Source organism: Archocentrus centrarchus, chromosome 22, assembly GCF_007364275.1.
Source record: "Archocentrus centrarchus isolate MPI-CPG fArcCen1 chromosome 22, fArcCen1, whole genome shotgun sequence".
Lineage (NCBI taxonomy): Eukaryota > Metazoa > Chordata > Actinopteri > Cichliformes > Cichlidae > Archocentrus > Archocentrus centrarchus.
The window spans coordinates 18,900,707-18,928,523 of record NC_044367.1 but is presented as its reverse complement, the minus strand read 5'-3'; the positions used below and the strand labels follow the sequence as shown (position 1 = coordinate 18,928,523).

The 27,817-nt window shown below is 39.4% G+C and overlaps 1 protein-coding gene across 2 annotated transcripts; it reads right to left on the bottom strand.

Annotated features, from left to right (window-relative positions):
• Positions 1 to 11: 11 nt before the first annotated feature.
• Positions 12 to 27,100, bottom strand: palm1b (paralemmin 1b). 2 transcript variants are annotated; one of them, XM_030718772.1, is made up of 7 exons: positions 27,083 to 27,100; positions 26,588 to 26,879; positions 9,696 to 9,738; positions 8,862 to 8,942; positions 4,777 to 4,892; positions 4,393 to 4,463; positions 12 to 4,138 (listed from the first exon to the last, which is right to left on the bottom strand). In XM_030718772.1, exons 3-7 carry the CDS (start codon positions 9,735 to 9,737, stop codon positions 3,759 to 3,761), a joined length of 690 nt encoding a protein of 229 aa, XP_030574632.1. In that variant the 5' UTR covers position 9,738; positions 26,588 to 26,879; positions 27,083 to 27,100; the 3' UTR covers positions 12 to 3,758. The 2 variants fall into 2 exon arrangements, with proteins under 2 accessions (XP_030574632.1, XP_030574631.1); XM_030718771.1 differs by lacking the exon at positions 27,083 to 27,100 and having other exon boundaries at positions 26,588 to 27,039.
• Positions 27,101 to 27,817: the final 717 nt, after the last annotated feature.

Here is a 27,817-nt window from a genome sequence, read left to right as displayed (position 1 = left end):
TGCACACGTATTTGACTTGCTGTAAACAAACAATAGTTTTATTCAAGATTAAACATTTAGACGACCACAGAATAGATGAACAGGCATTGGTATAACACAAGGTTGTTTTTTCTGCTGCTGCCCCAGAGACCCACTAGTAAGCAAAGCTTTAGCTCACCAAATGTATGCATTTTTATCTATACAGATGCATATAGACATATACTGTATATACACTGGCTATCAGTTAGTCTTCTATATAAAGTTTGCATTTCCAGAAAATGTTAAACATCAGATCAAGGTTGGTTTTGATTGGTTTCTTGCATGTCTGGAAATAAAAAATAAAACAAAATAAACAAACAAGCAAAAAAAAAAACCAAAAAAAAACCAGCTAAATCTGTTAGTTGAAGTGATATCATCAATTTAAAAAAGGTAATACATGATACAAAGTTTCCTGGAGACCTCAACAGTAGTCTGTATATTACCAATTATCCAAGCTGTGTTCATTTATAGCTACCATTTGAAAAATGAGTGAAGTATTCTAATATACTAGTGACCTTTCATAGTAGAAGGCAGTGTTTCCAGTGGGTCATTGTGACCAGGAGCACAGCAAGAAAAACCCCAGTCTAAAAATGGTGGCAAACAGACAAGTCCAATCAAATGAACCTGACAAAGGCACCGACAATACACAGATGTATTAATCTTTTTTTAAAAATACACACATCAAATACAATATACTGCCTTGCAAAGAGGCCATAGAAAAAAAGGATGAGAGGCATTATAAGAAATGAAGTTGTACAATTATTGTGGAACTGTACATAGACTAGAACTTATCCATCCATGCCTGTTGTCCTCCCTCAGGAATGTAAGAAGGGATCATTTCACTGATGTTAAAATTAGGCAGGACTTGAGAGAATGCATCTGGCACTGAAGGTTGAGAAAGACTCTTATTCATCAAGCAGGAGACAGTAGAATTCCCCTTACCAGCAATTTGAGTAAGACAGATGGAACAAGATGAACAATAGTTGGTGGATGGAGAGTTTTAGACAAGATTCTGGATTAGCACCAACTTCAGTTTTCTTTTTTTTTCTTTTTTTTTTAATGTGTCTCCAAGCATAGAGGGTGTGGCTATGATTTGCCAATGGCAATTAAACAGTATAGTGAGGAAATAATGGTGATGACATGTAGGTGATTCAGAGACATGGATGAACCTGGGAGGAGAAGCATTGGTAGTATAGCATTACTAACCCAGATCATCCAACTGCATATGTCTGCTAAACACATATGGAGACTAGGGCCAAAATGTATTTCAATAGGTTTTTTTGGGGCTTATTTTGCATATTTTATTTAATGTTTAATGTGGCTAAGATTTTTTTTCTACAATTTAGATGATTTGTAATAATGGAAAAAAGCTAAAAGCTTCGACACCCGGATACAGCTGAATTCTTTATGATGTGTCCAGAGAGATAACTAATATTTGCAAACAAATAAAATCTATTCAAATGCCCTTATTTTCTTTTCTTTCTTTGTAAATCTATTCAAGTACGATTAGGCCCAGGTCTACAAACAAAAAGTCAGGGGTTAAACTGGGAGTGAGCAGAATAGAAACCACCAGCCAACCAAGACACAGTGAAATTATAGACTCATCAAATTTTATTTGGTACATAAAGACAAAAAGCACTTTTTTCATGGTGAGCTCAGCAAGCCCCCCTCTTCTCATTATGGTAGGATGAATCCCAATTTAACCCCTTGATTTACATTCATGTGAACGTGACAATGTATGCTAAAGACCTAACAAGTGACAAGTTGGAAAAGTTGCAAGGCTTCATGCAGTGCTACCTCATTAAGACGTACATCGATTCTAATGTTGTAAGAACAAAATTACTTAAGCCTTCCTAAACACTGTGTAATGGTCTCATGAATCTAATCATAAAGTGATTTCATGTTACAAGCCTTTTCTAAAAATGTTGAAACACTTGTAAATAAAATACAATGCAATGAAGTGCAAATTATTTGCACCCTTTATTTTATGTAAAATATTTCAACATCCAAACTTTGAACCGGAGACTTTTTAAATTCGACACCAGCAACACATTGCCAGCTATGTTTCATCACCTCTTCTTTAAACATGACTCTGAGCATGTTTTTTTTTTTTAAACTTAGGAGACCAATTTATGTAGTTTTGTAAGCAAAACATTTCTTGCCTAATACTGACGTTCATCTTCTCAACAGTTTAAAATATGGCAAATGTTTTAAATGGGTGACATGTCTAGACTCCCAGATGCACCATTTTAGCACCTGGATTCATTTCCTATGTAGCAAGCCCATGCTATTGCTACATTTGTACAATGAGTATTGGCAGTGTCTTGCAGAAATAAGCAAGGCCTACCTTAAAAAAGGCCTTGTCTAGATGGGAGCATATGTAGATATCATCCAGCATTAATGGTGCCTTCACACACATGCCATGTACAAAATGCACCAAATATCATAGCCAATTATTGCTTTCAATCTCTGCACAGATGAATAAATTCTTTCAATTTTACTTATCCTTAAATTGCTGAATTATTTGCTCATACAGTTGTTCACAGAGTGGAGGACCCCCAATCTAAAGTAGTTAGGCACTTGTTATACCTAGTCATGTACTTTTTAACCTCATAACACAGTCAAATTGAAAATGAGCATACATTTTCAAAAATACAATCAAATTTTATAACTTTTCTGCTCCTGCTGTACTATATTCAATAACTATAGTTTAAATGACTTGCAAATCATTGCATTCTGTTTTTATTTACATTTTACACAGTGCTGTGATGTTTTCAGAAACAGAGCTGTATTCCAAAAACACAACAGCTGTGATCTTAATGTACATGTGCCACATACAGTATCAAACTAACATGATTTGCAACATAGTTAGTGATCCTATTTGTCTCTGTCTCCTTGCTGTAGATTTTTTTTTAAACATAATGCATACCTCTAACAATGCCAATTATACTTACTGTTACTGATAGAAAGACTTATGTGATTAAAGATATGAGCACATATGAGCCTAAGAAAACACAGACACTTGTATGAGTGTGACGCAAACCTGGTAGTGCTTACAAGCTTACATGCAGTTAATGGTTGGAGATGATATAGAACCAAAAACAATAAATACATTGTATAAAACATAATTTCATATCAATATATTAAAATACTATTTAAAATAATATCTTAGACAATATTGCAATATGAAATTGACCGATAAATAGGTGTTAGGCCTACACAGAGAAATATATATATATATCTAAGTATCTGTGTCTTTCATAGTTTGTTGTTTTGACTTAAATGATTTAAAGTTTCCAGATTTTCCCCACTGAGTAGCAGTACAGTCCAGAGAGCTAATACATTTCTTTCCAACAATAATAACAATGAACTTACAGTACACAGTCCCATAATAAAGATATACATACTGAATACAATATAAATGTCAAGACAGAAAAATAGAAAAATATCAATAGAAATCAAAAGTCAAATACATATCAGAGAAAGAATATAGAGTAAAGTGTACTTATGAGTCTTTGTGGTTCTTGCTGTAGCTGGAGCTTGTATTGGCTCTCGTTGTTGGTATATTGGCTGTGTAACTGTACTTTCTGTTTTGAATTTTTTTTATAGTCCTGACACACACTTCCACACAAAAACAAAAAGTTACACACATTTGCGAATACAGACACATGCAATGGCACACATGCCTGCAAAGGTGAAAGTGTGTACCACCCACGCGCACATACGCACACACATACACCTCACATGACCGTGCAGCATTTGCAGGTTTGTTTCTTCTCCTTTTCCTTCTCTCCCTCCTCCCCACCTCCATTAGCCTTCTCTTTTTCTGCCATGCTCCCATTAGGCGGAGCCTGCTCTTCTGTGGCAGCGTCTCCTCCTGCTTTCTCCTCCCCATCCTCGATCACAACAAACTCGGCTTTGACATTGCCGTCCACCCCGTCCATCCCCAGGGCCGTGCGAGTCTCCTGTTCCTCCTCAACGGTCTTGTAACCCATGAACACTAAAGTAACTGGGTTGTCTGCACTAGCTTGGTCAGGACTGGGGCCCAGCAGCTTGGCCTCAATCCCTGTCACCTCTCTCTTGGGTGTCTGACCAGAGGTCTGCACTACTCCGTTCTCACCTATAGAGAGCACCAGAGCATTGTTGAGAGATTGGGGAAAAGCATGAGGAAAGAGGGTGGTCAGGGTAAGTCACAGAGACAAAGAAATAAAGGAAATATTCTTTTAATGACCTCCGGCAGGGAGAGCCAATTTAATAGAGTAAATCAAGAGGTTATTATGAGCACACTTTCTCTTTCTGACACATGTATTCAGGCTGCACTGCCATGGTTTCCTGTGTGATGATACAATATGTTGCTATGGGCACCAAACCTACCTCCATTTTCTTTGGCCACACCCTTATTGGCTGGTACTCCTGTCTCTAATTCTTCAATCTCTTGCTCAAGCCTGGCTCGGAAATACACACACACACACACACACACACACACACACACACACACACACACACACACACACACACACACACACACACACACACACAGAAATGCACGATCAAAATAAATCTGTAGGTCATTCATGACCACAAATTCTATGACATACATGTATTTCAGCAAACTCCGAGTGTAAACCACAATAATTTGCCATTCCTGTTTTATTAATATTGGCTAATTGTAACAATTTACCAGTTCATTTTAAAATAAAAGAATAACAATGGACAGACTGTTTCAAAAATCAGATGTGTGGGTTTTAAGATGCTCACCTGAGGATGACTTGCTCTAAAAGTTTGGTCTTCACCTCATCCTCCTGCAGACGCTTCTGAGTCTCCTCCTCTGCTGGAGCACCATCTAACAACCAGCGCTCCCTCAGTGCCTTTGACTGCAAGGATAACAGTCAGTGAGAGCACAGAAGTAATTAGGTAATTCAGGTGATTTGACTCACATTTCCTTAAAAATGGATGCAACAATGGTAATAGGAGGACTACAATTTCACTGTCTGCCTTCATGTGTCCATGGGTTTTGTTGCATTTGTGTGTATGTTTAGTATATTGCAAGGATATTATGGAAGACATTTGAGCATGCATTCTGCACCAGTTTAGTATTTAAGTCACTGGAAGTACTTCAATTTCCAAAAATGCTGCCCACAATCAGCCTCTCTTTTTACATCGGTGTACTTTCTTGCACAAGAGATTAGTGGCACTATCGCTGACACCAATGATGAACTCTTTAGCTAATCTAAAACAGCAATCTTCCTGCCAGTTAGTCCAGTACTTCTCTGCTGACTGCTGCAACTCAGTAATACTGTCACACACTTTAACTGCTGCCAAATCAGTTGCCAAGTGGACTACATGGCACACAGCCAGAGGATCAGGACTTCTGGTATCAAAATGAGCAATCCAAACTAACATATAATAATATCATTATACTAAATTGAGCATAGGATTAGAAATATAGAGCGGTCACTGGGAGATAAAAGGGGAACTGGCTCTAATCTTAAACTAGATCAAACATTTCTTGGAGCTTAATTAATTACAAGGAATTTCTTTATGAGCACGATGAGAAATCTTACTGTGACTGCTATTATTCCTCACTGTTTTCCAAATAGCCCTGTATTCTTATCTTCACTCCCCATCCACGTACTCTCCTCTGGATGAGTTAATATCAAAGCAAATACTTGGCGTGCTTTGAGGTAAATATAACAGTGTGTCTTACTCGCAGCTGTTAGACCATGCAGCAAAAGACAACCCTGCCTGGCCATATGGAAAAGTGTTAGAAAAAAAGCTCTTGTTTTCACAAGTTAGGCAGAAAATCTGGACATGTGCTTGATGTGAATTCCTCTCCAGTGATGCAACTAGAATTTCTACAGAAAAAAAAACTCCCTCTTCCTCTCACATGTAGCCTGTGCCTCTCTATCCATCCTGAAGTTCATGAACCTAAAAAGGGTAAATGTCAGGGTGTATCTCAATTTATATCTGTTTATCAGTTTTTAATCTGTTGTTTTTATCTTACTCTCTCCATTGAGAAATTCAACTCTAGACATCCAGCTGCAGAGCTTTAGAGCACGCACTTAACACTTTGTAATTCAACACTCTTCATTCCCCAGTCCTGCATGGTCTCTTGGGCACTGATTCTAAACCTGCTTCCCCCTCTTGCTACTCTCTGAAGCTTGCTTGCACTCACATGAGCCACACCCTACTACGCTAACGCCTGACATCATTTTAATGTGCTCACTCTTGCGTCTGGAAGCACTCTCTCTCTCTCTCTCTCTCACACACACACACACACACACACACACACACACACACACACACACACACACACACCAGTCAACGAGAACAGTTGCAAAGCTGGAATGCTGAAGCTACGTCTCTCCATTGTTCTTCGGAGTAAAAGCTGCTAACGTAGCAGACAAAGGGCGGAACTGGGATACAGACATTTGCACACACACGGACAAGCATCCATCTGCATATGGATATGTCATGAACAGTCATAAAGAGAAGAGCCTTATTTCAAAATTCATCGTGGAGCTATGCAGAAGGCAGTTTTGTCAAAATAAACTTTATCAAGGCCATGTAGCATAAATGTATTTTGTCAAACAGAGCATTTCAAGTTTTCCTCTTTCTGTTTTTAAATATATAGTTTTTGCTTTCAAAAATGGGTTTAACATATAAGTTTATTTGTTTTCTTGCCATAAGTTACACGACAACACATAGTACTTGGCGTAGCTCTAGCTTAGTTATTGGCTACTGTCTGTAGTATAAGAGTCTGGAGATATTAACTTTGCTGTCTAAAGCTTAAACATGGTGCTTTTAGCCTTTGTCTCTTGTACAGTTTAAGCAAATGACCTTAGCAGGTTAAATGGATGAGCTTTAGATGGCAGTTAGACTTTGCCAGCCAATAAAAATAAGACACTTCCAGTCTTTATGGGCAGCTCAATTAAATGCCTCTCTGCTGTAGCTGTTTTATTTACTGACTTTATGAATAAGAAAGTGTCAAACTATTCATTTCATAAGTTTGTAAAACTATGTTAGTGGTAAGTCCTGATTATTTTATTTTGAAAAATCACAATTTATATTCCCCTCTGTCAACTGCTTTTCTCCTCTTACGATAGGATGCTGAAATTTACTGACTGCTGACTCCTGTTTGCATAATCATATTTGCCATTGCTCTCTAATTAAAAACAGAACACCTATCCATGTTTTCTGTGTTAACAACACTAATACATCATCTTGCCATTTCGTCAGCACTAAGAGTGCAAGTCTGCGTGTACATATGTGTTTGTATAACCATGTACTCCTGTGTTTTAATGGTGGGGTACGCTCCTATAAAACTGTGGTGTGTAAACAAAGACATTTATTAGGTTTTCCACATCAGTCTGCCTCTGAGACAAGAATACTTGCTGTGGTTCGCACAAAGAGCCTTCTAATACTCCTGGACAACATGACTATACTTCCCCTCTGTGTGTGTGTGTGTGCGAGACGAAAGTGGGGTGCGGTGGGTGTAAGAGCTGTTTCCTGTTGGTGGGAGTGGGACAAAAATCTGTTTCCTCTGCTAAAGACCACTGCATTGTCTGGGGCTTCTGTGTTCCTTTATGAAGCACTGCACACAAAACCGAACGCACACATGTACAGACACACACTTACAATGGTTTGCCTGGAAAACAGAAAAAGTGGGAGCACGCAGGGGGCAACAGCACAGGTCACTTTTAAAAACATGCTCATCGGCGCACGGCAAATACACACCTCAAACTTTGCTCTTATCTGTGACCTGCTGAATTGTCGGTGGCTGAAATAGCTTTGATAACTCTGACACATACGCTGACAAAAGCCTTGGCTCTGATATAATGAGTGTGCGTCTACATACACGAGTGTGTGTGTGTGTGTATAAACAGCATGTGGAGGAGCTGTTGGTGTTATCGGTTGTCCATTCTGAACATTCCGTGACAGCAGCAGTTAGGGAGTATCTCACTATGTTGGACTGATAGATTTGAAGGGAACTGCTGATTTTTTTATGTTGTTGTGTGGGTGCCTAACATTGCTCACACACGTAAGAGCACGAATCCCAAAAACACAGAGCTGACCGGCAGTATTTCTGTCAGGTTGTTTCAAGTTCTGTTAAGGGAGAGGCATGTAGGAGTAAAGATGACACATACTGTACATTAGTTTTATCAGTGAAGGGCTCGAGTACATTTCAAACAAAGCCAAACTGGCATGTTCACGAAGGATGAGCAATATGATGCTGGGGTCAAATATGCTAGTTTATGCACTGCAAGCTCCCTTTTGGTAGCAGATGGATGAATTTGCAAGCCTAGAGGGGAGGCAATGGTATTAAATTATAACATATAAATTAACACATAAAACAAGTTAATTAGTACTATGACTGCAAGAAAAGAAAAATCTATCTATCCCTCAAGTTCAACTAGCTCTCAGGTTACTGTGTGTGCTCACTTAATTTCATGTACTTGTAGCAAATGAAGGAATGCATGCAAATACATATACAAATAAAAAAAAAAGTGGTACATTGCTGGATGGATTTCTTTTCTGGAAGTGATTCAACAAATTCAATATTTGCCTACACAAGGTGGGAAAACAGTTAAGCTGGAAACATGTGGCCAGTGGGAAGGGAAACAAGGGGACGTGCTGATGAAGTATGGGGCAGGAGGCATCTGAGAGTTCCCCGTGCATACTATGAGAATAAAAATCAGTAGAAGGATACTTTGGATCCACCTGTTGTGGATACCAATACTTTAGTGTGTTCTTGTCAACCATAAAACATAATAACACCAAAAGTATTTTCATAGGGCATGTGCAAAATGTATATGCCTGTGTGTGTCTGTGTGCAAGTGTACCTTGAGATGCTGGAGTTGCCGCCGGTCATCATCCAGCTGCCTCCTCTTGTTTTCAATCTCTGTCTGCCTCTTCCTTTTCTCCTGTTATGATACAAATACATTAAGATTACTGGGAAAATGCACAAAATATTATTACAAAGTTTAGAAATCAGATGATTTTAAAGAACACTATTTTGAGGACACGGTACACTTGAAGTTCTTACAAGAATAAGTACAAATGAAGTAATTTCTGACTTCAATGTGTTTGTATGTAACTGGATAAATGAGTTGCATATACAGCATTTTTCTAGTTTTACTGAGCACTCAAAGGTGTCAGGCAACACATTTTTGTATATATACAGCTTTATCTTTGGATAAAAACTTACTGTTGACCAGAGACATTTTGACAGGAGGAATGTAGTGCTGGCATTAAACTGATATTATACAGTAGGGGGTACCCAAATGTGTTTCACTGTCTGCTGCATGTCAGATAAAATAGAACTCACAATGTACAAATTTAACCGGGCAGCCGTGGATATTACGACAAAAAAGACAGAAAGTGAAAATAAAATATATATGAAAAATAACATATCAATAGAGACAGAGTAAAGTCAAGTTGAGATATTCAGAGACAAAGGAACAGAAAGAAAAAGGCAGTGAACTGTAGCTACTGTATTAGCTTTTGATGTCCTCTAATGGATGAAGGAGATGGGATCTAAAAGGTTGAGTCGTTAAGATAGGCAGCAATGATTTGTTGTTTCTTCAGCCATCAGTGCGTCATGATGTGCACTTTGTATGTGTGTGTCTAAGTGTGTGTATGCAATGTGTGTGCCCGTGTGTGAGTAGATAACTTACAGCGATGGCCTGGAGTCTCTCCTCTTGTGACACCTCAGCCATCCTGATGGAGGACAGACGGGTTGAGGGGCAGCGTGAGAGAGGGGGTGGGGGTGGGGGTAGGAGAAGAGTTACACCTCATAATGACCTCCAACATCAGACATTACACACAGTGTCAAACAATATTCTGCGACCCTAGCATTCGCTCACCAGTCATTTACCTTCCAGTGACTTCCCAGTGACTGAGGTTAAATATCTGTCTGTTTGGCACTAAACCAGAGTCTCTTTCCAGTCAGGAAAAGTCAGTGCAGGCATGCTAATGTGCAGGCAGGGCTCTGCTGGAGATTCCTGCTCTAATAGGTTCCAGACAAGAGCTCCAGGATGGAGGATGGACAAACTTGAAGCCAGAGGGAAAAGACTGCAGCTGTCGCCGAACTGAGATAGGACAAAACTATTACTATGCCTGAAAAATGTGACAAATCTTGTACTGAGTTTGATCTTTCTCTGTAAATGATTAAGATTATCAGGTCCAAAAAGCAGTAAACTTATCATGACCTCAAGAGCAAGTTAAACACAAGCGATAAATTCATTGTTATAGACTGGCACACCTGAACTCATAAAGACTATATAAGAGATAATTTTTAGGTTTGCAAACCATAGACGCCTCCACTGACAACTACACGTGCTTTATGGGGGATATTAAGGGTTTAATACATTCATATACTATATTTAAACCTGATTACAAGAATTTTATCTCTTTTATATATATATATATATATATATATATATATATATATATATATATATATATATATACATATATATATATAGCTAGTTAGCTAATTACTTCTTTGGAGATAAGGCTATAGGTAAGAAAAAACATAGATAGAAAAATATTTGCTAAATTATAACTCCATATTTTTATTCTTGAACCCTACTAGAGTGGTTTTCTTTTATTCATATTTCAAAATAATCCTTATTTACTCTATACTGGGCCTTAGTTCAGTGCTTCAGGTCATTCTCTGTGTGAATCAAACAGGTTTAGCTCCCATCACCGTCCCTTTAAGCCAGCTTTCTTCTGATTGGCTGGCTGTTATATATAGAAGTTTGAATAGCTGGTGGATGGAGCGTCTGTGCTCACAGCCAGAGCCATGTGCTTGAGAGGCCCATATTAGGGGTACCACTATCTCTGACATTAAACAGAGCCAAGAGTAGAAAAAACTGTCTGAACAGATCTGCATGAAGCCTTTTAGTTCAGGGGGATTACTTGCACATTTGCTGATGTCATTATCTGAAACTTTGTCCTTGTTTAATATGAGCATCCAGGCAACATTCATCATCAGCATGTGAAAAAGAAAGTTTTCACAGGACTCTATGCAATCCTTTGAAAAACTAAGTACACCCTTACTGCTTTCATAGGAATTAAGAGGGTAAGTAGCAGCCAGGTGCTGCTAATTAAATGCACTTGATTAAGTGTGACGACCTCTATAAAAGCATGAGTTCTGGCAATTTGCTGGTCTGGGACATTCAGTAGTGTATTTAGACAAAGCCACAATCTTTCCAGGAGTGGGGGTCCCAGCTAATTCATCTGTAGGTCAGAGTGTGCAATGCTCAGAGAAGCTGCAAAAACAAACAAACAAAAAAAATACCCAAGATCTACATCTTAGATGTTAAAAGTTAAAGATCATGAGAGTACAGTTGGAAATAGACTGAATAAGTCAGGCTTGTTTGGAAGGGTTGCCAGGAGAAAGTCTCTTCTGTCTAAGAAGAACATAGTATCACAGTTTAGATTTGCAAAGTTGCATCTGAACAAACCACAAGATCTCTGGAACAATGTCCTTTGGACAGATGAGACCAAAGTGAAGATGTCTGGCTATAATGCACAGCACCACGTTAAGAAAACCAAACACAGCCTATCAGCAACTGTCAAGCGTGGTGGTGGAGGGGTGCTAATCTGGGCTTGTTTTGCAGCCACAGTCACCTTGCAGTCATTGAGTTGACTACAAACTCCTCTGTATACCAAAGTATTCTAGAGTCTAATTTAAGGCCATCTATCCAAAACTGAGTCATATAACAGGACAATGATCCCAAGTACACCAGCAAATCTAAAAGAGAATGAAAAAGAAAAGAATTAAGATGCTACAATGGCCTACTCAAAGTCCAGACCTCAGCCTGACTGAAATGCTGTGGCGGGACCTTAAGAAAGCTGTGCATAAATGAATGGCTGCAAAACTCAATGAACTGAAGTAATGTTGTAAAGAAAAATAGGTCAAAAAACCTCCACAGCAATGCGCGAGACCGATGAAGTTATATACAAGCTCTACACACTCTAAAGGTGTTTCTACAAGCTCTTGAATTATGGGATGTAATTAGTTTTTCACACAACTGCATAGACTTCTGTGAAAACCTTCATTTGGCTCTATACATGAAAAATAAGGACAAACACAGTATGTCCCCTTTAGGTTTTAGACACAATGAAAAATTAAAACTTTTTTAAAAAATTCACTACTCAACAAACAGCAGGCAGATTAATCAATGCTAAAATATATATGAGTTCCAGCCCTAAAAAATTACACCCTTAAGGCAAATTAATGACCTATTGGTTTATCATTTCTTATAGCAATTATTAGTAAAGGTAATTCACATAAAACCTTTAGGGGAAGCCTTTTTCTTTCTCCACATAAAATGACACCTTTGTACAGATATAATTTGCTACAACATAAAGAATCTCTAAAAACCTTACAGTGTGGTTGAAATGTGACAACCAACATAGCCCAAGAATTAAAGCACTTATTAAGTATACGCTCACTGATTTGGTGTTTAACTTATCAATTTTCCCAACTTCCAGAGCAGAAATGGACTTCTCTAACTAGAGTCTCTGCTTGCTTGTGGTAAACCCCCAAATTTGACTGTGTATGGAGGACACAAATGTTAGCCAGAGTGTGCCTTCTCTAGGCCAAAGTGAAATTTTACCACAACATATATGGGATCAACATCTTCACACTCATTCACCCCAAACTTTTATAAAACAGCTATGCCAAAAACAACTCACTGTCCAGCTAACCCACACCAAGGCCCGTAACATATGTAAAATTGTTTGATTGTGTCATTGTTGTTGATGAGGAACGAGGAACAGCATCGCTATTTGTAACAGATTGTATTATTTCCCAGCTTGGTACATACAAAGCTTGGATTGTGAGGGGGAAAAAATGCAGCATATCACCAGTTCACATCCCTCCTATCCCACCCTTTTTGTGGCTGCATTTTTATTTCCCACTCAAAGGCATGCAGTGCAGCAACGCTGACCTAAAAAAGATAAAGAAGCACACATCTTTTTTCGTGCTTGTAAGTTCAGTGTGCAACCATTGATCCTCTAGGATTCAAACATGTATTACAGAAAGTCAGTGTGTAATGTGCATGGTCCTGTTACTGACTTTCCTGCAAAGTTACGCACTTATATTCAAACAGCTCACTTCCCTCTGCTCTCCCATCAAGCCACATCACAATCACATGGAGACCCTTGGGGGAGAGTAAGAACCACAATCATCTGATCACCTCCTGAAGTACACATAAACACAGACATATTGTGCTGTCTAGACACATTCTTCCTAACTTTCGTCTTTCCCACTTATCCAGACGTGGATGTAATGGGTCAAATCAGCCTTAATACGGCTTAATCTGGTAAACTAGCAAAAAAGAAGGCAAATCTCAATTTTGTTTATAATGACTTTAATTATAAACAAAATTCAAACACACTACTGTACAATTGAGAAATTAATTCATGTTTTCTTTATGTTTATAGTTTGTCTTGGTATTATTTTATAGCCCTTTTTCTTCATAAGACTTTGTCCCTTCCCACCCCTCAGGTTACAGTGGAAGCAGGGCACTTAGATTAATGCACATCTGGGAACTTGTCTGGATCAGTTCATCAGTGGCATGAAGACCTGGAAGCAGCAGCTGACCACTGTTGTTATTAGAGGACTGAGCATGCTAACCTGGAAAAGGTGACAAAGCAGGTCCCACTCACAGCTCACCTATGATATGTAAGACTTGTATGAAGACAGCAGTTATAAAATGAAGACATTTATTAACTATCTCTGTTGGAAACACTTGTTAAAAAAAAATTGCAGGATAGAGACACCATTTACAATAAATACCTGGTTGCTTACTCTAACCAAAGCTTTACATTATAGTACACCTGATATATGTCAAAAAACCCCACAATGGATTAGAAATTTCTGTCATTTCAACTTATTTTTATTCAGACAAAGAAATGCAAAAGAAAGCACAACAGTAATTTTGATATCATTTTACTATACATGTATTTTACTATAGATTTTTATTAGAGATGCACAATCAACCAGCTAGTGACTGGAATCAGCCAGTTTCCAGTGTTCTTGGCCCTCGTATGTCCAAATACTCTGCAGGCAAATAGTTGCATGGACACTCACAGCTGCATGCAAGCAGGTTGCTAGAACTGATCTCTTCTACTGTTTGTTGCTACTTCCTTGTAATTGGTTTTGTTTAAATTAACCGCTTGTTCACTATATAGGTTACAAGGGAGTGATTAAACCATTTTTTAGTATTCTATGCCTGCCATCCATCCATCCATCTATGCATCCATCCATCCTGTTAACAATTAATCCAGTTCAGTGTTGCCTTGTTCAAAATTGAAACAGTAAACAAATTTGTCATGTGGCACACGACAAAGTAGCGTACAGAAGATATGCACTACATAGGCTGACCGTTTTAAAAAAAAAGAAAAGCTAGAGAACCATGTGACGTGGAGATAATGTGATTTTCTTTCCCTATGAGTGCCTGGTGAGCATAACTCTCCACACACATCTCAACTGGGCTGTGGATCAACTCCTCTACCACCCAAGCAGCATGATTTTTAAAAACTAAAATATTCACACACCTTGAGAAATTAAAGTGGCTCAATATAAACTATAAATATGTTAGTATTCGTTTTTTTGTTGAAATATTTTCACACATGCCATATCAGCAATGGAGCTGCCACTGCTTTAAAAAGATTTAATTAACATTTTAATTAACAGTAAATATATTGAAGATCATAATATAGTTACAGCTGCATCCATCAAGCTTTTGTAGATGGATACAGTTCAACCAACGCACATTGTAAATAAAGTTAACTGTGCACAGATATGTGTATTGAATTGTTATTTAAAGGTTGCCCAAATATATGTCAACTAAAAAAATGTATTTATCTAAAAATAGCCCTTGCTTTAGTTATGTAGGCAAGAACTGTGTAGCAGCGGTACAGCCAAGTAGTGTCTGAAATGTCTCAAAAGCTCTCTACACACTTGTTAGTGTACTAGCAAACAATATATAGGATCAGCGAGTGAACAAGTAGAAGGTTCTTAGAAGGTTCAGTCCAGCCTCTTCACCCATTTGTGTGGATTTTTTGTGACGTTTCATTAAAGGTAATTTTGTTTGCTCAACTGTGTGAGTTGTAGCTGTTTTGTTTACATGTAATTAGGTATTGCTGTAACATGGTATACTTGTTCATGATTTTTAAAGCTATTAAAAAAAATCTATTTAGTGTTTTCAGTTGTGCAGGAGAAGTCGTGTGTACTTATTTATGTGGGAATGTAGCTCAGTACACAATTTAATGCACAAAATGAGTTATATGGTTTTAAAAAGTGTTAAAAGAATTCTGATTTAATGTTTTAAAATTGTTTATAATGCAGACAGACTCCTTATCTACTGGAAAGGCAAATTAGCCTTATGACATTAAGAGGAAGAATGACAAGTGTCATACATGAAGCTGTCATTATATCATGTTTGGTGGTAAACAGAAATGTGGATCACACTGAAACCTGGTCACAGATGATTGTAATACCAAGACTGTATACAATAAGGGTTTTATTGTTATGCAGGCTGGGTTTTCTTGGATACCCTTTGAAGCTCCCTAGAGTTGGACCCTGGATTTCCTCCTTGGCTAAGGAGGTGGTGAGCTGCCCAAGGACCGGATTGTTCCATTTACCAAAGAAGTAACTCACCTATTCCTTCTCCCCACTGGTGAAATGTTTGAATGTGGTAAATGTTTTATTTCAGCAAACATTGAATGCACCCTTTTAAGCCGTTCATTGTGCTTCCGCATTATCAAATAGAATGAGTAATACGAAATCAGTCAAGCCTCCAGCTATTTCCTTCTAATCTCACACATTCTAGAGCCTACCTTTTGAACCTAAACACTGGTCCACTATAGTGCCAGTCATTCAAACCACCTAGCAGGTCTGAGAGTGTTACATTGGTTACACTTACCTTTGTGACTGTGCCAGCTTGCCTATAAACAGTAATCGAAAATCATCAAAATGCATGATTTAAGCCAGATGGACACATTTTCGGTGACGTTTAAAAGTATTGACATCTGATAACAGTCCATATACCTAATACTACACTGTCAGGTACAAATATCTAAAGAGTGAATAATGTTCACAGTCTTGTTCATGCAAGACTTAAAGCCAAAAGTCCAAAACTAAATACTGGAGCTCGTCATGATTGTCTAACCTCTGGGCTACTGCTCTAATGAATTTTTAAGGACATATTGGAAAACTGTGTCTACCTTGTTGGAACACTGGGGGTATATGTCCTACAGTCTCACTCATAAATTATGAATGCACATGGAGAAAGGGAAGCAGACAGCCATCTTTGCGACAGTAAAAAAAAGAGTAATTACATTTATGACTGAGAAAGACATCAAGGGAGACAGACAGTCGCTAAGAGACTGGTTAGCCTGACATAGATAAATGCAAGAGATCAACATCACTCAGACAAGAGTGATGTCTCAGAGAGAGAGAGAGACTGATCACAACAGGCAGATTTACAGACAACCAGCAAACAAAAACCATATATGTATTTTTTTTCATATTTTTGACAATATGTAAAGGTAGGTACATGTCAGAAGAATTCTGAGAAACATGCTAATGACCAGCCCAATTCCCTATTGAGTGCAATGCTGCTGTAGCACTTCCAGGAACACATTAACTGTCTGTGTAGTGCAGCAGCATCCTCTCTTCTAATAGCATTGTGCTCATGGTCCTCTGGCACCAGCAGTCACTTTATATACTTTATCTGTACTATAATGCTCTAAAACTAATGAATTTAATTTGTGGGGGTTATGATTAAAAAAAATGGTTAAAATCCACCAAACCAACATTAGGCGCACCTCCTTCTAACAATGCTGGCTTTGGTTTAAAAAAGCAGTACATTTCACCTCTTACTGATCCAACTAATTGTATTTTCGGTGACAGAAACATCACTTTTTAAATGTTTACATGTTGCTTTTGTAAAATGAATCATGTTTGCTTTAAAGTATTTCCAGTATGCTATGAGACGCTGCTTAAGAAACATTGTATTTAGAGAATAAAAAGAGAATAGCTAGTAAAATAGAAAGTACATACTGTACCAATACATGCATGAAACTACTCTTTGACTCTAGGCAGCAACAGGTACGCTCTCTGTCAGCAGCAGTGGCAGATTGTGCCAGTCCTCATTACCTTGAATTATCTTAAACAAACACTTGTTGGGAAATCAAACATACTGATTCTGATTCTGCCTCCTACGCTCACACATACTCAGATGCACAAATGTATTTAAAGCTTGTTTGTGCAGCATCTGCTTTTCATTAGGTAGTAAACACTTTAATGCACCTATACTGAACTGAACACCTACTGCACAACATTAGAACCAGGCAGAATCAGGTCTCTTGGCAAAATGAATAACAAAACCATGAAAAGAGAAAGGCAAATGGAAGCACTTTCATGAGGAAAGCTACTAAATGGAGGCAATTAAAGTTAAATCTGCTGATATTTCTGTATCACCTTACTATAAGCGTAGTCATAGAGGAAAGTTTTAAGCCTAATCTTAAAAAGGAGATGGTGCCTGTCTCCTGGACCTAGCCTGGGAGCTTGTTTCACAGGAGAGGGACCTGATAGCTCAAAGCTCTGCCTCCCATTCTGCTTTTGGAAACTCTAGGAGCCACAAGTAAGCCTGCAGTCTGAGAGCAAAGTGCTTAAAAATTTCTTTGAAAAATCCAAGACCAGCAAGTAATTGAGCCAAAAAAATAATAATATTTTGCGTAGTTGCAGCTTGTCATACTTATTTATCTGTGTCACAGAGTGCCAGTGTTGTTCAAAAACTGTTATTGGCACATCAATAAGCCAACCACTTGCACTGGGTGCTTCATTTAAAAAATATTTACATATGTAAAAATGAACATAGGTACCAAGTGCCCAAATGAAAACATATGCAACATATACCATATGCATGATTGGATTGAAGGTTTTTTCTCACCAATGAGAAACTTGAAAACCAGCTAGAGTGGGATATTGGTAGTCAAGTGACCAAAAGGGAAAAAAGTATAGACAGAAGAATTTTGTTGTTCTTTCTTATACTATATTCCTACTACTAGCAAGCTACAACAAATAAGCAAAAAAAAAAAACGGCTTCTAATTCTGCCATTTATAGAATGCACTCTAAAAAAAATCAGTTTCCACAGAGTCCTATTTGGCTTCTGGAAAATAAATGTGTTCACTTAGGCTATAATTCATAACAGCAAGAACCTTTTAACAAATATTTTCCAGTTATAATGAAACTCCACGGTGCGCACACACACACACACACACACACACACACATAAGCACCGTCACAAAAAGTAACCCCTGCGTAAAAATAAAAAGTGGGAAGCCAAAAAATAAAAATGAGAAAACAGTATTACCGACTCTCCAAATCTGGAGAAATCCCAGATGTGAGCAAGACTGTCAATTCTGGCTGTTTCTGAAACAACAAGCATGCCAGACACATGCAAAACAACGGAAAATGCTTCCTCTTGAGAAAGAAGGATGATGGTGAAAATGACTCTTGAGCTTAATGACCCAGACCCTCCATTTGAAAAAAAGCTGAAAGATTCTGGAAAAGGAAACTGATCTCAAATCCAGTCATACTGACTGTGTTGGAGCGGCCCTTCTTTCTCCTTCTCTCTACTCCCCACTTCCACGGCTTCCTTCCTTCAGGCCAAAAGAGCACAGTGACAACAATACTGCTCCCAGCCTCTCTGTCCTAGCCATGCACTCACACATACATGCACTTGCCCCATTCCATTACACACATACACACACCATGACTTCTCAACCACCACCACACATGCAGCTCTGCATCCTTCTATCTCAGGCAGAATACAAATTGTGCCAAATATAAACACCACAGTGCCAATAAAAACTGAAGGAAGTCCGCTGAGGTCACATGTTAGTATTCCAGGGTCAGAGGGCAAAACTCCTTTCCCCCTCGAGGTTGCCCATAAATAACAGCTCTGTTAGTACAAAAGAGAGTGAACTACTGTGTGACATCCATGTTGGGAGGGCAAATGTTAAGTCACACAAAGGCTGAGAAACATGAGTTGGGACGAGGAAAACTGGGATAATTCTGATGTCTTACTTGTTTCAGTGTCAAGGGAAGAATAAATGAACTGAGACTTTATATATGTGTTGGCAGGATTTCTAGTACAAAGTAACAAATAAATTAGCATTCACAGAAAAGTGTTCCTGCTGTATAACTCCTTTACCAAAGCGAGAGCCAAGGCCTTTTTTTGTATATAAATGGTAAATGGACCAGTATTTGCTATGCAGCACTTCTCTATTCTTCCTGACCACTGAAAGCACTTTTATGGTTTGTCCGTTGGCAACATTAGGAAAAAGCAATCAAACAAAATTTCATTAAACTTAGCAGAGAAGTGAAACATGGGCAAGGAAAGATTCTATTAAATTTTGGGTGAGAATCCAGTTCGCTTTCTTAAAATTGATCATTAGTGAATTGGCCTTGGCAGAGGATGTGCTCTTTGTGCGCCCCTCTAGTTATAAATAAGTGATAGTCTGGATCTCTCAGTTGTAACTTTCTAAAGATGACAATCAACCACACCTGCTTTTAAAAGCAACTGGCCAACTGTGTATAGGTGCACAAACTTCAAGGATGGCATGTGTGTTTTTAATTTTCTTTTTTTTTTAATCATGGTGGTGTGAATGAAAACGGCAATATTTTCTAAGGCCTGGTAATTGACATTTTGGTACCAGTGGTTATTTCTGCTTTGTTACAGCACCTTCAGGGGTAGCTGGTTTAAAGCTTTGGATATTCTTGAGGCAAACCTGAATTTAAATACCTGGGGTCAGACATCTAAAGTAACGAACAGCGTACAAGAGAGGTGAAGAAGAGAGTGCAGGCAGAGTGGAACATGGGTGTCAGGGATGATTTGTGACAGGACAGGAGCAAGAGTGCAAGGGAAAGTTTACAGCATGGTATTGAGACCTGTTACTAACAAAAGACAGGAGACAGAGCTGAAGGGGGCAGAGTTGAAGATGTTAAGATTTTCATCAGGTGGTGACCAGGAGGGACAAGATTAGTATAGTATAGTATTTTTTTCAACCTTCACACAGCTGGCGAAAAAGTCGATATGAAATTTTTGATTTGAAAATAACAGAAATACCATGATGCAGCCCTAAATCCAACTTCAATGTGTGAAAAAAATCTAGGTTTTCAGGCACTGTTTTTAAGCATACAGACAGCTTAGTATATCTTCTACTCAATTCCTAAAAATCTCCATTCTCACATTCCTTCCACCATCTACTTCCTTGTTCTGCCTCCTACAAATCCCTAATGAAAAATCCTCAACAGAGACAATGTCCCCACCCTGTGTCTCATCTCCCTAGATTCCTGTTCATCAACTAGTCTCGCCTGACCACTCTTGACCTTCATTACCCTACACTGCAAAACTGATGAGTCGTGATCTTTGTCTGTTAAGGTTTAGATATCCACAGAGTGCATGCTGAGTCCACAACTCCTGTGACACTTTATGATGGATCACAGTGTTTTAATTACAGCCGTGGAGGTCAGAACACAGGTTCAGCTTGTCGAAGGTAGAAATACAATTCAAGGCATCTTTGATGTCACTGATATTTGTGACGGATGTTTCAAAGACTCCTGTTTGCATCACTGTTTAGATAATCAAAATTGAGCGACATGGCTGAGTGGATCATGACAAAAGGTGAAATTTTTTAACTCTGCACCTGGGTAACATTTTGTTTTGCATTGCAAGCACAGTTTTGTTAGAAGGAGCCACACTACCACACAGATAACACTGGAGTGGAAAAACGCAAATGCTTGTGAGTGACTGGCTATTATGACCTAAAGGTTCATAAACACAATTTAAGAAAAAAAAAAAAACACAGTTGTAAAGATGCAGTGATCATACTGTAGACCTGTATCAATTAACCGATTAATTACTCATAAGATTATTTGCCATCTGACTTAAACTCAAATCATATTCGCCAGTTCCAGCTTCTCTGATCTGAGGATTTGTTGCTTCTCTTCTGATGCTCCACTTGTCTCCTGAAAGGTCACTGAAATTGTTTTGTACTGCTAGTTGAATAAAACAAACAATGTGGCTGGTATTTTTTCATTATTTTCTGTAGCAGATTAAAAAAGAATCAGTCACATGACCATGGTAAATTACAAAAATATTACATAAAATTTCTATAAATTCTAGTTTGTGTCTGACACTATATTTCAAAGAATTAGGCGAGAACAAGTAAAGAGCAGGATAGTGATTCTAATTATTGACTTGTTCCACATCCTTTTTGCAAAAACAGTGTAACATGAGCTGCTGACAGCACTGTTCTTATGCTTATAGAAAACCCATTTCAGTAGTGGCCTGTCTCCTGCATCCCAGTGTGCTCTCTTTGGTCAATAAGCAAATTCTATATATCCGGAAACCTATGGACTTACATTATGGGAGCACCCTCTCAATGTTAATGCAGGAACCATTAGGCCTAAAAGGTGCCTTCCCTTATGGCACGATCTCAGTCCCTACTTAAGGCTCTCAAGGGCTTGTTTATGCTAAGTATGTTTGTCCAAGATCAGCCTGTTCAAGCTCTTCTCATTAAAAAAAAAAAAAAAAGTTTTATTTACAGGGGGACAACGACTAATATTCATCCTCCTTTCTTCCTTTAAACCACATTTCCATGTAAGGATGAGGTTATCAACAGAGCAAAAAGAAGGATGATCCACTGCTTATCAATAGGGCTTTTGATATCATCTCTGCAACAACACTGATGATAGTCATATGAGCATGTGGGTGTGCACATGTTTTGGGCAGTAGGTGCACACATAGAGACACACACACACACACACACAAATGTGCAAAACACATACTGCTGAGCACACTTCCCTCTGAGATTAAAACGACTTAGTGGCTAAAAATGACAGTTTATCAGAAGACAGACTATCTGCTGGAAGGAGATTGAAAAAAAAAACAAATCCTCTCTTGCCTTATCTGTCATGACAAAACAGCAAGGAGGGGGATTTGTAATAAGAGATGGCCAGAAAAAAAGAAAAAGAAAAAGTGACTATCCAGGAGGAAAAGGGAAGGCAGAGATTAAGAGAAAGAGAAAAAAAAAACATAGAGACAGAAAGGGCAAGGTGGATTGCAAGGCATTATCTAATAATATCTCACATCACTATTGGCCCAGATGTTACCCCATATAACTCTGTATGCTTGCTGAGCAAGCTTTCACTTCCACTTCCTCTTTTGCCCTACAATACCATCTTTCAGCTTGGGACAGTAAGTTTAAAGACATTTGGAATGCATGACGTTCATTTTCCACGACTAGCTTACGGATCTGATTTTATAACCACTGCATAAATGGTTTCTTAATGACGGCAAGGTCAGAGAGGGTAATTAACAATATCCATCACTATGGGGCTACTTGCTCAGGGCAGGAAGTGAACCCATGATAGACCTCCTGTAATCTATGCCACAGAAATTCTAGAAAATTGCAACCCAACAGTTGTGGTGGTTCTATGCTAAATTTAAATCTTAGATTTATTATCACTGTTCATTCAGACACACTCCAAACCAAAGCACTTGCATTAAACCCGCATTAATTGAATTTTATACAAACAGTAAGTGTGGATCTTGAAAAGGCTTTCATTATACTAACACCAATATTATAGTCTTATAGTCTGCTTATAGTCTGCGTCTTTTTATTGTACAGATTTGTGATCAGTTTTCCCTGTGTTGAAAATAAAGTAGGTCTACACAGTTTTTTTTTTTTAGTATCAACAGAACTGCTTTATTATCCCAGAGTCTGAACAAAGTGTTAGGGTTGCATATGAGCCCAGTGCCATGAGTGTGACACCACTCTTTTGTAATGTTCAAGTGCCAGAAAACAATACAAGGAATTGATAAGCTTGGAGTAATCTGATTCCCATCGCTATTTTTAAGGGAAGCCTCATAGCTACTAACTGCTCACTGAGTTGTGTCTATCCAGTGTGGCACTGGACAGGTAGTGTAGGGCTGTTCATTATAGCTGTTTTGTTTGAAAACCTGCCTGTTGCAACTGAATATACATTATATTGCGAAAAGTATTCACTCATACATCCAAATCATTCAATTCAGGTGTTCCAATCACTTCCATGTCCACAGGTGTATAAAACTAAGACTTCTTCTACAAACATTTGTGATGCTCTCAGGGGCTCAGTGAATTCCCACCTGATACGTGATAGGACGCCACCTGTAAATATTTAGTAAAAATTCCCTCGCTAAAATGGAAATGATTGGGAATGACAGCAACTCAGCCATGAAGTGGCAGGCCACGTAAAATCAGAGAACAGGGTCAGCAGATGCTGAGGCACACAGTAAACAGAGGTCGCCAACTTTCTGCAGAATTAATAACTACAGACCTGCAAACTTCATGTGGCCTTCAGATTAGCTCAAGAAAAGTGTGTAGAGAGCTTCATGGAATGAGTTTCCATGGCCGAGCAGCTGCCTCCAAGCCTCGCATTAGCAAACACAATGCAAAGTATCGGATATAGTGACGTAAAGCACGCAGCCACTGGACTCTAGAGCAGTGGGGGCGTGTTCTCTAGAATGACAAATCACAGTTCTCTGTCTGCCAGTCCGATGGATGAGTCTGGGTTTGGTGGTTGCCAGGAGAATGATATTTGCTTGACTGCATTGTGCCAAGTGTAAAGCTTGGTGGAGGGGGGATTATGGTGTGGGGTTGTTTTTCAGGAGTTTGGCTCAGCCCCTTAGTTCCAGTGAAAGGAGCTCTTAATGCTTCAGTATACCAAGACATTTTGGACAATTTCATGCTCCCAGTTTTGTGGGAACAGTTTGGGGATGGCCCCTTCCTGTTCCAACATAACTGCACACTGGTGCACAAAGCAAGGTCCATAAAGACATGGATGAGAAAGTTTGGTGTAGAAGAACTTGACTGGCCTCGGCAGAGGCCTGACCTCAACCAGATAGAACACCTCTGGGACGAATTAGAGCAGAGACTGTGAGCCAGGCCTTCTCGTCCAACATCAGTGTCTGACCTCAGAAATGCACTTCTGGAAGAACTGTCAAAAATTCCCATAAACACACTCCTAAACCTTGTGGAAAGCCTTCCCAGAAGAGTTGAAGCTCTTATAGCTGCAAAGGGTGGGTCGACATCATAATTAAACATGCTCATGCGTGTGAAGGCAGATGAACGAATACTTCTGGAAATATACTGCGTGTGGTGCAAATGAAGCAAAACAGAAAATCTGGGCGATGGACAAGCGAAACAATGAGCTGAGCAACACTAAAATTGTTAAGTAGTCATGTATCTCATTGTTAATCTGAAAATGGTGATTATAGCCACTTTAGTTAGTATAGGCTATATCACTGTGACTTGACAGGTAGGTGTATTTTGGATGCTGCTTAGTATGACTTGTCTCAATGTGGATTTCTATTATTAGCCTGTTGGCTTCCTGAAAGGCACTTTGACTGCAGCTAGTTGGGAGTAAAGAGTGTTACTCATTCACATTTCACCTCGTTTTTACTGACAGCCCATGAACAGGAATGAATGACCTTTCAGTTACCAGGCTCATTTCCCCTAACTAAATTGGTGAAAGCAGACCCATCCCAGTACCAAGCCTGCCAGGGCAGGACACAGTCATCAACACACATGCACAATCCATCTGTTTGTTCCACTCATACATGCAAAATGACTGGCAGAAATGCACAAACAAAGCTGCACGTATGCAAGAATACAAAAAGACAAAGACAAAAATGTGACTGTCCAAAGTCATAATGTCATAATGATGATTGGGTGGGCAAGACAAGTGCTGTCAGCTCCACTGTGAGTTGCTGACACAACACACACACACACAGCAGCCTGCTGGGTATAGACCCTCTGCTCATATGTGGCCTGGCTGGGGCCATGGGTGGATTTAACTGCTTATACAATCAAATGAAACAACAGAGGCCAGGATGTGCTGCTAATAAACCAAATATCCCACCTCTCTTTTTATGTTTGACCATGAAGTCTTAATTCTTACAAATTAAATCTTACAATCATCCTTAAATAGCATGTTGATAACTGATATCTATATTCTTATACCTTCATTATAACTTATGTGCTGAGGTTTAAAGTTTGTGTTATTTTCTATTTACTAGAAAATAACACAATTACATTACTGGACACTATTTGACAATAAACACTAATGTTCATTTCAAAGCAAGCAGGCTCTTAGGACTTGAAATCAATTAATTTTGGCTCCTTTTCAACATCAGCACTCTGATGGCTGACCTGGCAAGAGGATGAAACGTCTGGCTTGAAGTAACCTCGGAAATCAATCCCCTGATGCACTTTTTTTTTTTTACAGCATTTCTAGGAATCAAACAGGTGTCTCATAAGCTTTTTTGATGAACATAGCTAAGAGATTGCTGTATGTCCTGGCTCTGCTACTTTGAGGAAATTACGGCGTGTTATGATTATGAACTCTCAGCTATCATGCAAGGGCTGGTCTTGTCAACAAAGGTGTTTTCTACAGCAGACAACAAGCCCCGCAGAGCAACAATGGACACAAGACCAAACAAAAACACAACCTGCCTATACCTGCTGTGATCAAACATAATTACAAAAACAGGGCAAAAATTAAGGAGCTGGTCTATTGACATTGTTCTATTCAGAGACAGGAATAGAAAGAAGAACACACACACACACAAGCCCAGGCTACGTGATATTCTGGGAGGATGGAGAAGCCAGGCTCTGTCACTCTTGGCAACCTGCGCCTAGATGAATTTGAGCTAACGCCGTCTATTTAAGAGTTTCATTCGCCGCTACTATAAAGCCAAGAGCCTCATCCAATTCCAGACAGGAGTATGTAATGGCCAAGGTTTATCAGCTCATGCGCGCCATGTTGGAGGGGACTGCTCACATCACAACACACACAGAATACACTGTTACTCTCCTCTCTTCCAGTCTGTAACCAGTCAGCATCTCTCCACCCGTGCAATGACGGCCATGCACGGCTGGCTCCACTGGAAATTTACCATCGAAGCAACAACAACAAAAAAAGAGACACCCTGAAACACTTCCCTCGCACAACAGATCGATATTACATGACGGATCATCAAAGGAATCCGCGTAAACACGTCTTCCCATTACACCTGTCGCCCCCATTGGAAGTACAGTAGTGTGAGGCGGCCCTCTGGGCATGCAATAAAGGATGATATGACATAATAATGCAGATGTTCAATAACTCTAAGCCGCTGAGTTAGGCGCAAGCACGCTATTTTCAATTTACTGAAGGATGCTGCGCCTCTTGTGATTACGAGTTGTAACCTCATAGCATATTAATGCAGCAATACGGTGCTTACAGTAAGGAATTTCACTAGTACAAAAAAAAAAATATTTATTTCATCCGCCCTTATATTTCAGCCCTCTGTCCCGCTATGTCACCCCTCCTGTCCAGGATCGACGCTTAAATGTTCCGCGGCTGCACAGCCAGCTGCTGGACAAATCACCAAAAGCAGGTCAGCTACAGGAAAACACATCACCAACCGCAGCACACTGAAAATCACGACTTACTCAGTTTACAGATCCCTTTTGCTTCCCGCCGCAGACGTCTTCCAAACGAGGTGTCGTGTTGTTTATTTTGCGAGCGTCAATTTGGAACACTCTCACACCCCTTCCTCTCCTCCCCCTTCTCTTCTTCTTTTGGTTGGGCACCCCTTGTGTTATTGCTGAGGTGATGCCGGGGGCAGCTCGCGCGCACAGCCCGGCAATTATAAGACCCCGACGGCTTCCTCTCGAGCGAAAAAGACGCACGGCGGACTTGGTTCAGCTTTGGGTGGGAATCTCATGGGTTGTGGGGCGTCGTCTGAAGCAGGTTGTAGTCAGGGTACGGGGTGAGAGAGAGAGAGAGAGAGAGAGACAGAGTGGTATGTGAAGGGTAGTGCAGAGGGGGAAAGGATACGCCTCCCAACCCTGCGAAGATAAAGGGGGCCCTAGCTGCGCACATTGACTGAGATAAGGGTCCTTCTCTCCAAAACGGGTGCCCTACTGGCTCTGCGCCAGCCTTACCATATGACGTGCAAGGAACCAGGCTGCCTACTTCAGTGGTGCTTTAAAACTACGTGCAGCCTAAGACTGGGAAGAAATCCAGCTTTTCTACTAGAGGAGAGAGCGCCATTCCTTCCAGTTTTGCTGTTTCTCCGTCAACTCCATCTAGTGGTGAAAAGGCTCATTGTCAAGACTCCTTAAAATTTGTTGCATGAGGAATTGCTGGGTGAAGGGTGAATGTTTTTACTGCGTGGAGCAGTGAGTTTGAAATTGGATTTCTTAGCCACCTACCTGCTATTTCTTGCATTCTTTTAAAGAATATATAATCAAACAATTTATACTCAGTGTCACTCATTTGCATTTTTTTTGTCTAATAATTTCCCATCTGCATCCTCTGAGCATTCAAAACATGTTGCACCTGCACCCAGCATACAGTAGATGGTGCTAGAGTTTCAGACTTATTCTCTTGTCCTTTCAGGTGTCCTGTCTCATAGGCTTCTGATCCGCAAATTCATTTGAGGTGGTTAGGCTACAAATGTTTGTGTGAAAATATTACACGACATTTGGCTGTCAACATTATTCTGTATTTTTATCTATTTTAGAACTGGGCTGAATTTGATTGACAAATGAAAGGTGAATGGTTATGCGTGCACAGTGGGTTATTGGAACCTAATACAGCTGATGTGGGGACAGAGAAAATGTTGCTACCTACACTTTGATGTCTGTACAGCAAAGTAAAACAAAGATGATTTCTCA